Source organism: Bolinopsis microptera, chromosome 1 (genome assembly GCF_026151205.1).
Source record: "Bolinopsis microptera isolate Bmic1 chromosome 1, MBARI_Bmic_1.0, whole genome shotgun sequence".
In the NCBI taxonomy this organism is placed as follows: domain Eukaryota; kingdom Metazoa; phylum Ctenophora; class Tentaculata; order Lobata; family Bolinopsidae; genus Bolinopsis; species Bolinopsis microptera.
This window is the reverse complement of record NC_087072.1, coordinates 14824112-14838503: the sequence shown is the minus strand read 5'-3', so window position 1 is coordinate 14838503 and position 14392 is coordinate 14824112. Positions and strand designations below refer to the sequence as shown.

The 14392-nt window shown below is 38.0% G+C and overlaps 2 protein-coding genes across 2 annotated transcripts; both read left to right on the top strand.

Annotated features, from left to right (window-relative positions):
- Positions 1–1772: 1772 nt before the first annotated feature.
- Positions 1773–13747, top strand: LOC134819331 (uncharacterized). The gene is made up of 12 exons (XM_063829278.1): positions 1773–1997; positions 2135–2234; positions 2499–2510; positions 6904–7015; positions 7222–7411; positions 7634–7950; positions 8261–8403; positions 8631–8780; positions 8931–9038; positions 12288–12529; positions 12698–13352; positions 13543–13747. Exons 1-12 carry the CDS (start codon positions 1849–1851, stop codon positions 13648–13650), a joined length of 2286 nt encoding a protein of 761 aa, XP_063685348.1. The 5' UTR covers positions 1773–1848; the 3' UTR covers positions 13651–13747.
- On the top strand, positions 11576–12324 carry LOC134812569 (uncharacterized). Its single transcript, XM_063820057.1, has 3 exons — positions 11576–11722; positions 11832–11949; positions 12127–12324. The coding sequence occupies exons 1-3, from the start codon at positions 11580–11582 to the stop codon at positions 12253–12255; spliced, it is 390 nt and encodes a 129-aa protein (XP_063676127.1). The 5' UTR covers positions 11576–11579; the 3' UTR covers positions 12256–12324.
- Positions 13748–14392: the final 645 nt, after the last annotated feature.

The following is a 14392-nucleotide window of genomic DNA, read 5'->3' as shown; positions in this document are numbered from 1 at the left end:
GCCGGTAGAGGGTTCGCAGTAGTCCCATTACCTTATTATTGCTGTACAACTACTACAGATGTAAGTGTATGGGTTGTAATTTAATTATTTACATTTTATATCAGTGCTGCACGCACGGATCCCAATTAGGCTGGAAACTCTAAATTGGTCCGCGAATCCTGATTCAAGAGTTCAAAATATTTGAGCTGTAGTTGAGTACTTGCATCTATCCTGGTACGCATTAGCACAACGTGATGCAGCCATTATGTGGACGGCTCAGACGATTAGTGCCCAATTTTAGCTTATGTCGTGCTGTGTGTGAGATATAGAGAAGTTTAGCCTGCTCTGTCAAAACTTGTTCACTCCCGGATGCATCATACACCAGTCTAGAGATTGTACTTGTACAGCGAGGGATTGCATGGTGTGATGTGTGTGATTATACATGCTCTGCACAGTGTTTAGATAGGAGAAGTAGCCCCGCACTTTACTTTCTTGTCCCGCAGTAGAGCTGTTGTAATTGTAACAATAGCCCGGGAGAGCTCTTACTGAGACTAGTTAGCTTTATCATTCCGTTCTTTACATCTTTTAAGTTAAGACCAGGTTACACCAGACGTTTTCCGGCAGTTTTGTTTAAAAGCTTTAATTTTGTTTAACCGGTTACAGTAACTTAGCCTTTCATTTTTGCCCGTAGTAAAACGTACTACATAAAACGTACTACATAAAACGTACTACATAAAACGTACTACATAAAACGTACTACATAGAACGTAATTACATAAAACGTAATTACATAAAACTTTAACAATCAAGCCAGTGAACATCGCACTAACATAATGAACTTTGTTCGCTTCAAGTTTGCCGTTTGAATATTTTCAATTTTACACTTCATTAATCAAAACTAAATTTGCTTTCTACTTGCAAGTCTCACTCGTTTGCGCGGTATGACCGTACAAAAATTAACGTAACTGCACACGATTCAAAGTAATGTTATGCTGAAGAGTAAAAGTAAATTACCGTTTAGCAGATCATTATTTATTGACTCTGATTCGATGCGACCAGCTTGGTTAGTTTGAGCTTTTGAGAGCTTGTGTAGAGCTTTCTCGGTGTTTGAATTGAACAATCGATTTACACTTTTATTCACACTTTTATTTACACCTGCCAAGACAAAGCATTTCCTTTCTCGCTTTGCACTGCGATGACCAAGTACTGTTTTCTACAACCACGTTGTTCTTGTTCCAACTAAACCAAAAGAAGACGCTTCTTGAAACTTTCTTGGCACAAGGAAGACCAATGGCAATCGCTCACAATTATCTTCCAATCATTTCCCTAATTAGGTACTTTTTTAAATTATGAGGTCTGATCGTCATCTTCTTACAGCGTTCGTTGTCTGTGTGAAGGTAAAATGGCCTTGCTCAGCAATGGGTAGGGTTTGCAGTTAGATAGCCATGTGGCACGCTGCAACTAAATTATATGAGGTTCTTCTCGAATAATTTTCAAGACTTGATGTCAATTTATTATCGGAGAAAAAAACGATTTATGAAGGATCAACCTTACATTCTACCTATTACTCATTTCTCAAGATGTCCACTACATGATGTTGCTCTACCACTTTGACTTATGTCCCTTAAGCGCTTTTAACTACCGTTCACCAAACCTTGACTGCGGCTTTGTTAACAAGGTTTGGCCGGTAGAGGGTCCGCAGTAGTCCCATTACCTTAGTATTGCTGTACAACTACTACTTTTTAAATGGTTGAATTAATTTCGCAACTGCAAACTAAACTCCGTTATTTATAAGAAGTACCAGGAATGTGATATCCAGTAAAGAATAGTGAACAGAGCCTTTATGTGAGGTAGCAAGCGTCCTAAATTATGTTGTACAGAAAGTGTGTCCGGCTTTTGTCACAAATTGGTCACAGCTGTGTTAAATGTGGTAAAGTGAGGCAGTGTGCGGGTGTTAGATTCACTTTTAACGGAGGGGAGGAAAGAGGACACGAGGAGAAAGGAAACAACTATAATAGGTAAGGGTCTTAAAATATGGACTGTCTAACTTGTTCTTACTCATCAGGCAAGCAGAAATTGAAATCTGATCTCTGCTTTAATCCTGAAAGATTAGTGAGTATAAGAATACATGACGATGAAGTGTCCACATTTGCAGGGGGTACAGTAGAGCTGGATTACTAGGAGGGGGAGCTGTAGGGGCAGTTGTGGCAAGCTCCTCCAGTGACGATGACGAGGAGGAGGTGGACATTGATCACGTAAGTTTAATCCTCAAATGAATGGAAAGCACTTTCCCCCTTTGATTCGGGCTCCAATCAAAGGGGGATTAAAATCTGGACATTGAGTACTAAATCAGTAAATCAACAATAGCTTATTTTATTTGTTCTGCCATCCTCGCACTAATATTAACTTATGTTCGCAAAGCAATTTTTTAGATCGGTGGCTTATACCATGATTTACATGCGATTTGTGAATGAAGCAACTCCCACCCAATAAATTTAATTAATGTTATTGTCACTCAGGATGCGAAAAAGGTCCGATTACTCCATTGATCGTTGTAGGGTTTTTGCATGATTTGAATCGACTTTGATTTGAGTTTAACTTTTGCTATCATATCGTTGCTGTAAACGTGTTAGTTTTACTAAGTCGAATTCAATCGAGTGATTCGTTTGAATTGTATTTTGTCAAAATGTGTCAGCATTGTTATCACCGGTGCGTGGAGAATAGATAGATACTCGAAGTTCAAGTGAAAGATAGTATGATGATAAAATCAGAATAATTGGAGTAATGAACAAACTAAGATCGCAGAACCTTGACCCTTACGCTAAACCTACATGTTTCGGAGAGGTCTAAGTTTATAATTAAAACAAGGTAGTTAACCGTTGTTTAACTATCCTCTCTACGAACTAGTGGTTTTAACTGTCCTCTTTACGGACTAGTGGTTTAACCCGTAAATATCAAGAGATATTTGGTCCTCGTGGAAGGTTCTAGAAGAATCAGGAGAGAGCTAGGAACTAGCTCGATTCAATCTATAACAGATCCCTACGGACACAGAAAAAGATTTTATTGGTAGATAAAATCTTTACGGGGTTTTTATTATACGTCCACAATTTTGAAAAAACAAGCTATGGGTCTTGTCACAAATATCTCACATATTGAAAATCAAATGCTAACACGAATTCACAGATTTAATTCTTCTCCATATTCTATTAAAAATAATTTACACGAATTGTTCGTTGGTCTTCAAGGAAATTTTATTTTCTCCAGTCTGTTTCATTTATTAAAAACTATAGTTTTCGGATTGTCCATTTAGAAGTATTTCAATGAGCCGTTGTTGGCGTGAGCTGATGTTCATCAACTAGGATCGTGTCTATTCTTGTTAGTTAAGTCTTAGTATGACGGTTGATCCAGAAGGTAAGTCGTTCACCTAACTATTGTCAACTTAGATCTTCAAGGTCTTTGGGGTGATGTGGGCTCTAATAGTGTCTTCTAAGGACTAAGTGAGGTAAATGCAGGAGAAATTTTCAGGGCTTCATGAGGGCGGAAGTGACGTTTAGGACTTCGGTGGAGAAGAAGTAATGTGCAGGGCTTCAATAGAGCAGGAGTGACGTTTAGGACTTCAGTAGAAGAAGTAATGTGTAGGGCTTCAATAGAGCAGGAGTGACGTTTAGGACTTCAGTAGAAGAAGAAGTAATGTGTAGGGCTTCAATAGAGCGGTAGTAACATGTGGGTAAGGGTCCATAGAAGAAGGGTATAATCAACATAGATTTTGTGGAATTCCCAATTTATGATCTAATATGATCGACACCTCAATTATATTTTGATTTATGATTCTTACAATCGTATGTTGTTTTTGGTTTTTATTTTTCAAGAAATGAATAGACGCATTTTTGATAACTGCACCAAGGTAGTAAAACTAGTAGTGATATATTACAATAGTAACAGTGTTATATCATAATATATAGAATATATGTCTCAAAGGACTAAATCATTTTAATAAAGGGATATGTCACAAAGGACTAAATCATTTTAATATAGGGAGATGTCACAAAGGACTAAAATACTTTGATTTAGGGATATGTCACAAAGGACTTACTCCCACCTGCTGTTGGCGGTCCACCATAGCAAGGTGGAAATATTGTTTAAGCTAGCTACGGTCAGCAAATCCTTTCCAGTAGTTTTTTGGGGTTCCAGATCCCCAGGAGATCTTTTCTGATCTCGTTCTGGTCCGTTATGGACGCGAATGCGTGGACAGGGATGTATGGGGTTTTTCCGCCACAGCATGGCGAGAGGGTGATACCCCGGTTTAAAGAAGTTTGAAGGCGGGGAATGTGCCCAGGGCTCCAGGGGCACATGCCGGCCCATATGGCGTCGTGCTTCCGTAGCCTCGCTTGCTCAGGGGCACCACTTTTGTTAGCTGGCAGCAAGGCCTGACTTGTCACGTTCACTGACACCAAGGTCTCTCCGTTTGCGGGGCTATCTCCGTCTGCGGGGTTATCTCCGTCTGCGGGGCTATCAGTCTCCATTACGGTGACGCTCTCTAGTGACTCTATGAGCTCCTTCTCTGCTGCTCCTTCTGTCTCTGTTGCTGGTCCTGTCACTGCTGCCTCTTCTGTTGTCGCTTCCTCTTCTATCGTTACTGCCTGGGGTCCGGGCTCTTCTTTCTCTGGAAGAATATTTTTTGTTACGAACGGGGGAAATAGTCATTTATTAGATTGACCTTGTAATATATAATTGTAATTGTAATATCCTGCTACACGCCATTTATACTTAATTAATATGGCGGTGTGAGTATGCCAGAAAGTGATTTAAACTAGTTGTATAATTATAAATTATAAAGTTTAACTGGCTAAAGTACTAAAACTAGCAGAGTATCATGATTAAAAGAAGTCTTCGATAATATGATCATAACTGATTAGTCGGTTTAAAAGGTACCCGAGCGCTCAGGGCACACCTAAAATTATATCCGAGAAATAGTATCATACGACTTCGTTGCTAGTTTAGAAACTCACATATCTGCAGAATTACAGTAATCAAGTACTCACTTCCTTTTCTTGTTGTACTTTTTATTGACCGTCACGTGGTCATGACGATAATCAAACCTATCAATAGGTAGACTTCTAGTAGCCCTTGGGTTATTCCTTGCTAACCTCTCATATACATAAGCTTCATTTGAGCTCGTAGGGTCTACTTCCGTGCTAGTTATGCCGGTCAATGGGATAGTGTTATCGGGCGAATGATGGCCTGGTTGACTCACTGCAGTACCAGGTTCTGGGGCAATATGTTGTCCCGTGCCAGTCGATATATCTATCTCATTTTGAATCTGTACGAAATGATTCAGGGTAGGAGCTTGATCTAGAACGATCACGAAGATTTTTTTTCTATCTCTGGACCGAGATTTCGAATGGTTCCTGCTATTATCAGAATCAATATGACTCACTGATCTTGATCTAGATCTAGAACTGTAACGATTCATTGATCTATTTCTCGATCTATTCCTTGCTCTATGGCCTGACGGACCTGCTGATCTATTCACGTTGCTATTACGGGTATTTTTAATTTATGTATCGTCCGAATTATTTTTGTTATCTTCAATGAAGAAAGCCTCGAGAGATTTGGCACTACTTACTGCCTTGTCATATGTTAAGTTCTTTCTGTCTCTGACAATTTCTATTTTTATGGCAATGTTTCTAAGGCCTTGTATGAAAGCTTCTAATTTATGACTTGTAAGGTCAGATGGAGAAAAATTTAGATTCTGGGCTATGATACCAAGTCTATAATTATAATCGTCAATGGATTCATGGCTCTTTTGCTTTAGATTATATAATTTTGCAAGAGCATTTGCATTGCTTACGACCGGATTTATGGCATTCTTAAAAGCATCGCATAATTTAGCTGCATCGGCTTTATCATCATCATCCAATTCTACGGATTTCAAAGATGCGTGTGTTCTATTGTCGACCAAGGATAGAAATATCATGTCGAGGTTTTTCTTTAACTCATTTATGGTTACGTATTCCGTGAACCGATCGCAAAACTGATGAAAGTTATCGCCGTATACAAACTGGCGGGGTTTACCTATGATTGAAATACGACTCATCTGGTCTGTAACAGTTTGAATCTTACCTGTCGACAAGGGCATATCTTTTGGTGGCTTCGTGTCGTCCATGTTTTATTCTCGTCGCCGTTTTATCCTCGTCGCCAATCTGTTATCACCGGTGCGTGGAGAATAGATAGATACTCGAAGTTCAAGTGAAAGATAGTATGATGATAAAATCAGAATAATTGGAGTAATGAACAAACTAAGATCGCAGAACCTTGACCCTTACGCTAAACCTACATGTTTCGGAGAGGTCTAAGTTTATAATTAAAACAAGGTAGTTAACCGTTGTTTAACTATCCTCTCTACGAACTAGTGGTTTTAACTGTCCTCTTTACGGACTAGTGGTTTAACCCGTAAATATCAAGAGATATTTGGTCCTCGTGGAAGGTTCTAGAAGAATCAGGAGAGAGCTAGGAACTAGCTCGATTCAATCTATAACAGCATGTATGTGAGCTGCAAATTCGTGAGAATAAGTTTTATGAGTCAACAAAAGAATACAATCAATAACTTTTAATATTGGTGGGGAGGTGAACTATATTTTCTGAAGTATATTTTCTGAACTATATTTTCTGAAGTATATTTTCTGAAGTATATTTTCTGAACTATATTTTCTAAACTATATTTTCTGAACTATATTTTCTGAACTATATTTTCTGAACTATATTTTCTGAACTATATTTTCTGAACTATATTTTCTGACAGTGATTAATCAACCACTTTCAACCAGCATTGACCAATCAAACCCAAAATCACTGTCACGTGACAAAGCGAACTTGCTTCACCTCCCCAGATCTATAACCATTTATAGGTTCTTAAATCTTCAGGCGGAAGCCACGAGGTATCGCAGAACAAGAATGTTCCGACACTTCTGCTCATTTTCCTCTTTCAAATATAAAACCGAGCTTTTCATGACAGGCGAAGACTTTCTTAAAGCAAGTAAGTGGTATGAAAGTTAAAATATCGATCTTCCTGATCACTATCATGTTAACGGGTGATACTCGTAAAATATTTGTTCCAAGACCGTCGACGAGTCCAACTCGGAGCGTCTTGGTAAGTTATAAACTTACAAATCACTACTATAAGTCCTACCTGTAATAAAGTCTTGCAATGCCCCAAAGAGCTCTAATACTCATACCTTTCAGTTCTTTTCAAAGACCAGAAGATGTGCGCTCGAAGATACACGGATCTGGATACCTTGACAGACGAGGAGTTCCAGACCATTCTGAACGCAGCCCCTTCACATGACCTCGAAAAGACGGGTCTTTTCCGGCTTCTAGGCAAGAATGCTGTCATCAGTTATCCTGAGTACCTCTTCCTAGTTTCCATACTCAGGTCATTAATAATGATTATCACCAAATCTTATGTCGCATATCTTGAAAAACGTTCACATCTTAATTCTTATCATAACCGTAGTTGTATCCCAACCCTATCCCTAGCAACGACTTTTCACTGACCCAAACTATAACCCTTTACCAAAAACCCTGCTTTAAGGTAGAAATAAATTCTTTTGTATAAATAACCTCATTCTATATTCTATATAACATATTCGTCCAGTAAGCCTCGCGACCACTTCCTAAAGACGTTCCAGATGATAGATGTGGATGGTAACTGGGTCCTAACCAGAGAAGAGTTCGAACTAGTCGAGAAGTTATTCTCCAAGGGTGTTGTAGACGATAATATCGAGAATACTACCTTAAAGGTCCACTTTTTCAACATGGATGGCTCTGGAGTGATGACTTTTAGTGATTTTGTGCACTTCTTGGACGGTCTCCAAAAAGAATGTTTAGAACTTGAGTTTAGTGAGCACGCTAAAGGTGGACAGATTCTAGAGACTGATTTCACCGAACTTCTCCTTTCTAGGACACTTCTTAGTGAGTTAATTTTACTCAATCTGTCCTTAGCTTACACTGCCACAGAAATTATATTCTCAGACGAGTAATGACTCATAATTACGCAACACGAAACCGAAATTTAACATGTGACTTGCTCTCAATACCAACACTGGGCTAGGTATTAACAGTTATGCCCTACAATTACAACCTATTATTATAGTCGCTGTTAATTCTTTAATTTTACGTCTCGTCCCTGGTAATGACTATATTAATTTATCAGTTCATAAAAAGCTGTCCTACTTTACGTCTCCCAGTCTAACTCGACCATAATCATTAACATTGCAAATAGGTGAGCTGGAGAAAGACAAGTACAGGCGCAGAATATCAAACCGAGTAGAGGATGATGGAGGCATATCTTTCTATCAGTACTCCCAGTTCATGAACCTTCTCAATGACATCCATGACCTTGAAATAGCACTGAGAATGTTCCAGGTGCGTTCTCTAATGAATCATTTAAAAATCTAGCTAAGATTTACGTCATTTCTATGCTTAGTATTACCTGGAGACCCCAGGCTATTATGTTCATAAACATATTATATGAATAAAGCGCCGAATAAAGATTCGGCGGAATGACAGGCTGAGCGCCGCCCAGTAATGCTTAGTAACGAAAAAATGATTGCGGCAATGAAGAGATATGATTTCAAATATTGTTTCATCAGATAGCAAAGAAGCCGGTTACACCTGAAGAATTCCAGAGAGCAGTGAAAGTCTGCACAGGAACGCCTTTAGATGAGAAAATGGTAAAACTAACTTTTAAGATATTTGACGAGGATGGAGATGGACATTTGGGTCACGACGAGTTTATGAAGGTATAAAACTTATTAACTTTCTGCTAGTGGGACATGTTAAGTGTTTACAGATTTCATTGATATCAGCAGAGGTTCTGTCTGAAAGTAAAGATTTAAGTTTAAATGGCGAGCCCAAATTTTCATTCCGATCTAAGATCAGATATCGTCCAGGTAATGAAAGACCGCATACGAAGCCGGGGCACAGTGGACGTGCAGATACCGCCCAAATCTTGGATGGCTTTCAGGAAATGTGTCCACGAACGCATGATGATGACTTCAGTTTAGGAGAATGGTGGATATCGAGAAATTTTGATGACGAAATAGTTATGGATGAATTTTGAAGAATTAACTTTTGATACCGTAATTGACTATTAGTATTATAAATTGACATTTGACTGTATATTGAAAATTGAATATTGTACTTATACATATATAATACGTATAATATGACTCTTTGGCAGCTTAACTATACCATATTCATTGGGAGATCAACTCAATTATGGAGAATATTAGTCGCACAAACATTTTATTCCGATGAATTTTTGTTTTATACTTTTAAGTTAAAGTTTTGCTCAATTGAAATTAAATGCAATATGTTTTCAAGTTGGTTTTTATTTACCATGGTTAAAAGTTATGTATTTTATCAAGCTGTGCAATATTTCTAATATTTCAAATTTTCCCCGAAGTTCATATTTACCTCAGTAAATAATCATCATATAAGCTCAACTGTAAAATATAAATATCCTAAAATAATCCCCCACAAAAACTAGTTTAAACGCAGCAAAACAATTGTCTGTAAGAGTGGAACGTAATGCTATTTCACATCTCATTCTCACCGTTGTTTGTCCACACGAGGCTGTTTAGGGTTACCTTAGGGTCATTCATAAAAGCAATCCGGTGAGTATATACTATATAGTCACCTTTTAAGCCAAAATTTAATTTTTGCAATCATAAAACAGGCATGAATCCGTGAGTCCGAATTTTGAATCTTGAGCCGTGATTCAGGGTACATTTTGGCTCCTATTTCTTTTGGTTCACTGGCTTAGATCTATGGGTTACTGGCTCAGATTGGTGGCTCACTGAAACTAAGTTTTAAAACTGGATCATAGCTGCTCATGCTCAATTCATACTTATTCATAAAGCGAGTATATAATATATATTCAGATCTAGTGAGTCTGCGGTGTATCCACTCTTTCGGTGGATTACCAGTTAGATTAAATGCCGTGGACCGATATTTCCGATCTATTTTGACACGAAAAGGGAGTAAATCGATGAAATCATTGCAATTAGAATGTATGGAATTTCACAAAGATGTTTTGGGCTTTTTGGACAGTGCCAACAGTACAACCTAACGAAGTAGGCCATATGTTATATTTTAATCCTTGTATCGCTGGCCGCATTTAAAACTTAAACTGATAGCTGTATTATTGTTAGCTTGTATAACCGCTGTAGTGCATATTGTGGAACTGTTGTTAGTACAAGAGCGGGAAGGGTTGGTGAAGGAGGGTTGGTGGAGAACAGGAGAAGGTTTGTTGAAGAAGGGTTGGTGGAGAAAGGTTGGCGGAGAATGGTCGGTGGAGAAGGGTTGGTTGAGAAATGAGAACAGGTGAAGGGTTGGTGAAGAAGGATTGGTGGAGAAGGGTTGGTGGAGAACAGGTGAAGGGTTGGCGGAGAATGGTCGGTGGAGAAGGGTTGGTTGAGAGCAGGTGAAGGGTTGGTGAAGAAGGATTGGTGGAGAAGGGTTGGTGGAAAACAGGAGAAGGGTTGGTGAAGTATTACGTATATCTGTTAAAGGTGTCCAGCCTACAGGTCGCTTGTATTTGCTATTAACACCTAGCAGTACTACTCAGGGTGAGCTGGAAAACCGAGATCAAACCTGTTCTCACTAGGCTACTGTTGAGTTTTTGACTATCTGTTGCTTAAAACCTTAGTACGTAAAAAGTGCCGCTTATTCAGTTATTCATTACGTTATTGTCTCTTTGGTAAACTTGAACAAACTCAAAATATTCTTCAGAATATAAGCGCTTGATAGTCTGGCTTATCTTAACGCCTATTATAGAGATATAGAAACATCGCAGCCAGTTTTCGTAATTGATAATTGACTGATCATAACTGTTAGTTATCTTTGAAGTTTCTCATTAATTAATCTCAGGCGATAGAGTTTGATTAAAAGTGATTGATAATAGCTATTTAACAACATTAAATATTTAACATAATTGGCTATTTAACAAACAATGATGTAATGTGGCAAAATTTAATTAGCTAGAAGTATAAGTAATACATTGCCCGTTATTAAATTTACTGATAAAAATCGTTGATTTGTTCTCAGTTCCCCAAAATGGCATCAGTTTATCAATGGAGCAAGTAACTATATATGTAGTATATAACCATAAACCACCGTAACTAGACCACGGCATTGTGCCAATGGGCTTTGGGGAGAGTTAAGATATATGGGCAGCTAGCGCTAACATGATCTAACTGGCGGTAACTTAGTAACTAGTAAAACAAACCCATTTACATTACGAACGTTTTTGTATTTTCCTGTATTTTTGCTCTTGTTCCCCTTGATGTTCTTTAGATTACGTTTTCAGTTTGAGTTTTAGACTTCATCTACCCCATTAAAATGTTTGCAGCTGGTTTATTGATACCGTTCAATTGGGATTATAGCTAAAAGATCATATAAGATATGAGCAATCGCCATTGCATCAATTTACGGATAGCACCAATACTCAATAGATGCTATTGCTGATGACACCATCCAATGACAAAGATTGCGAATATTTGTAATAATGACCCTTTTCATTTTAAAAATGTCAGGAAATGATGCGGAAAGTGTGTCGGAACCTATCTGGTGCTGGAAGATCAGTTCTTCTTAACAGAATCAGAGATTCAAGAAGGCAAATAAGCATGGCTAGACCTACGGATAATGGCGGGGATCAAGGAACTGGAGGTCAAACTAACTGGTATGAATGTGGAATTATGATTTGTGATCATGTTGATTAAAGACCGTGTGAACCTAAATTTCGTATTAAGCTCTTGTTATTCCCAGTTTATTCCGCTCCTAACCCGCAGGTACACTCGGTATCTGATCCTGGGACCTGCAGGGGCTACTGGCGCTGTGCTGACTGGGAAGGATGATGAGGAAAATGAACTGTTAGAGGCAGAAGACTTGGAGTTCGAGATAGCTCAGGTATGATTATTTATAATACTTACTTGTAAGATTGTAGCAACCTTTAATAAACATAATAACTTAATAAGTGCCACTCAACAAATTAGGGTATATTCTAATTCTATACTCTATATTCAAATTATTGAATGGTTGGCTGATAGTTATACATCGTTAAATTTCGACACTTATAACTTCCAGGCGGGTGAAAGCAAGTTCAGGAAGACTCGGTTATTTAAACACTTTTGTTCTTTTGCTTCCATCAAATACAAAACAGAGATGTATATGACAGCAGACGACTTCTTTACTGCTAGTAAGGGAACATTTTAAATTTGAGTTAAACTTGGTTCCTAAACGGTCAGATAACTCATTTATATTTAAACAACGTCTTGAAATACATAACAGTCACCGCATTGCTTACAGTTCTAAGCAAGAACAGTAAAGAGGAAAGTCAGACTTTAAGGATATTGGAAGAAAGTGAGATCGAAGAGTTACTGGAGTCAACGCCCACACATTTGACAGAGGGGCAAGGATTTCTCAAACAGTTAGGAGTCAGAGCTATTATCAGTTATTCGGATTATGTATTTCTTGTTTCTCTATTAAAGTAAGTTTTCAAAGGTTTTGACCAGTTTTATATATTTTCACATTTCGCTTTCAATTCAATATGTTGTAATCCTGTAGTAGAGTATAAGCTGTTATTAAACCGTTGCTTCATCATTATGGTTACTGATCTCAAATATCTTTCAGCTTCTTCTTACAGTGATATTTTCAGCACCAATAAGGAGAATATCTTTAAAATGTTCCAGTTGATTGACACGAATCAGAACTTGATGTTGGACGAAAAAGAGTTTGAAATATTGGAAAATGGTCTGACTGGAGGATGTACAAATAGCAGTTCAGATAAAACAACAATGAAATTACACTTCTTCAAAGAAGACAGCTCCGGAGCTATCTCCTTTGAGGATCTCTCGAACTTTATAGAGGGACTCAAAAATGAATGCTTGGAAGCTGAATTTAGTAATTATTCAGATGGAAACGATTATAATTGTATAACCGAATTAGAGTTTACTGAACTACTGCTTTCGAGGACATCGCTTGGCAGGCAAGCAAAGAATGAATACGTGATCAGAGTTTCAAAGGAAAGTGGTTATGATGAATCCAAAAGCGATAAGATGAGCTCAACTGGCAATAATGATGTATCATTCGATCAGTATTCCCAGTTCGTGAATCTGTTTGATAATATTCATGATTTAGAGATTGCATTGAGAATGTTCCAAATAGCTAAAAAACCAGTAACACAAGAAGAATTCCAGAGAGCAGTGTCCGTTTGTACTGGAGCCCGTTTAGACGACAAGATGGTTAAATTGACCTTCAAAATATTTGATGAGGATGGAGATGGACAACTGAGTCACGAAGAATTTATTAAAGTGAGTATCTTGAATCTTTACTCAATTAAATTTGACGGCATGTGAAAAGGATGTGTACCCTTAAAATCGTTTCCTGGGTTCATACATGCAAACCGTTAACGTTACGAGCATCAAAGATGAGCATGAAAGCATTATTATAAAGTTATAAGGAACACATACTTAGATAATCAATACATTACTAATTCTGCAGGTACTGAAGGACAGAAGAAGACAGGGAACTGTAGACGTACATGCAACCAACGATACTTGGAAAAATTTCATGAGATGCGTTCATCAAAGAGCAAAGAGTTCGAAATGAATAATTACAATAATCTGAACGGTAGTTAACTGATCTAAATTATCTAAATAAAGGTTTATGTGCGAGGCTTCTTATCTGCTTTTAGTTTTATAAACAGTGTCATATTGATTCCTGGTAATTCGGGCAAGATTACGGGGTATTTCTTTGGACAGCAAACAAATTACAATATTCAGATTTAATACTTTAAAATTATTTCGCTGCAATAAAGCAATAACAATTTTATTTTTAACCACCCTCTTATCTATCTAACTCTTGCAGTACTTGCAATATGAATATGTTTAAAAGAAGGGGTTATACTTAATCTTATTGTTTTTGGGTTTATAGTACATCATGGGTAACTGGGATTAGGCTTTAATGTAAAACCGTTTTGTTCGGCTGCAAAACCGTAAAAACCCAAGACACGTGATAATTTTTGGGCGAGCGAATTAGTAAGAGCCATGGCGCACGGCCTAATAATATGTCGTCAGGCATTTAGCAACTCCAATAAGTCCATGTTTGGTTCCTCTGAAGTCCACTGTATTACTGTGTCATGCTAACAACTATATCTCTCTTCGGACATTTGAAAAACGTAGCTGTCCGATGACCGATACATGTTCATGAAGCTCCGAGCTCGTGGAAAGCGGCGTCGTTCAAGTTTGATAGATCTTATGACGTCACATTTTACGCCATCTAGCCCAGAGAACCCAGGCCACAAGACCAGCTCACATTTTGTTCTGCGAAAAGAATTAGGGAGTTTACTGAG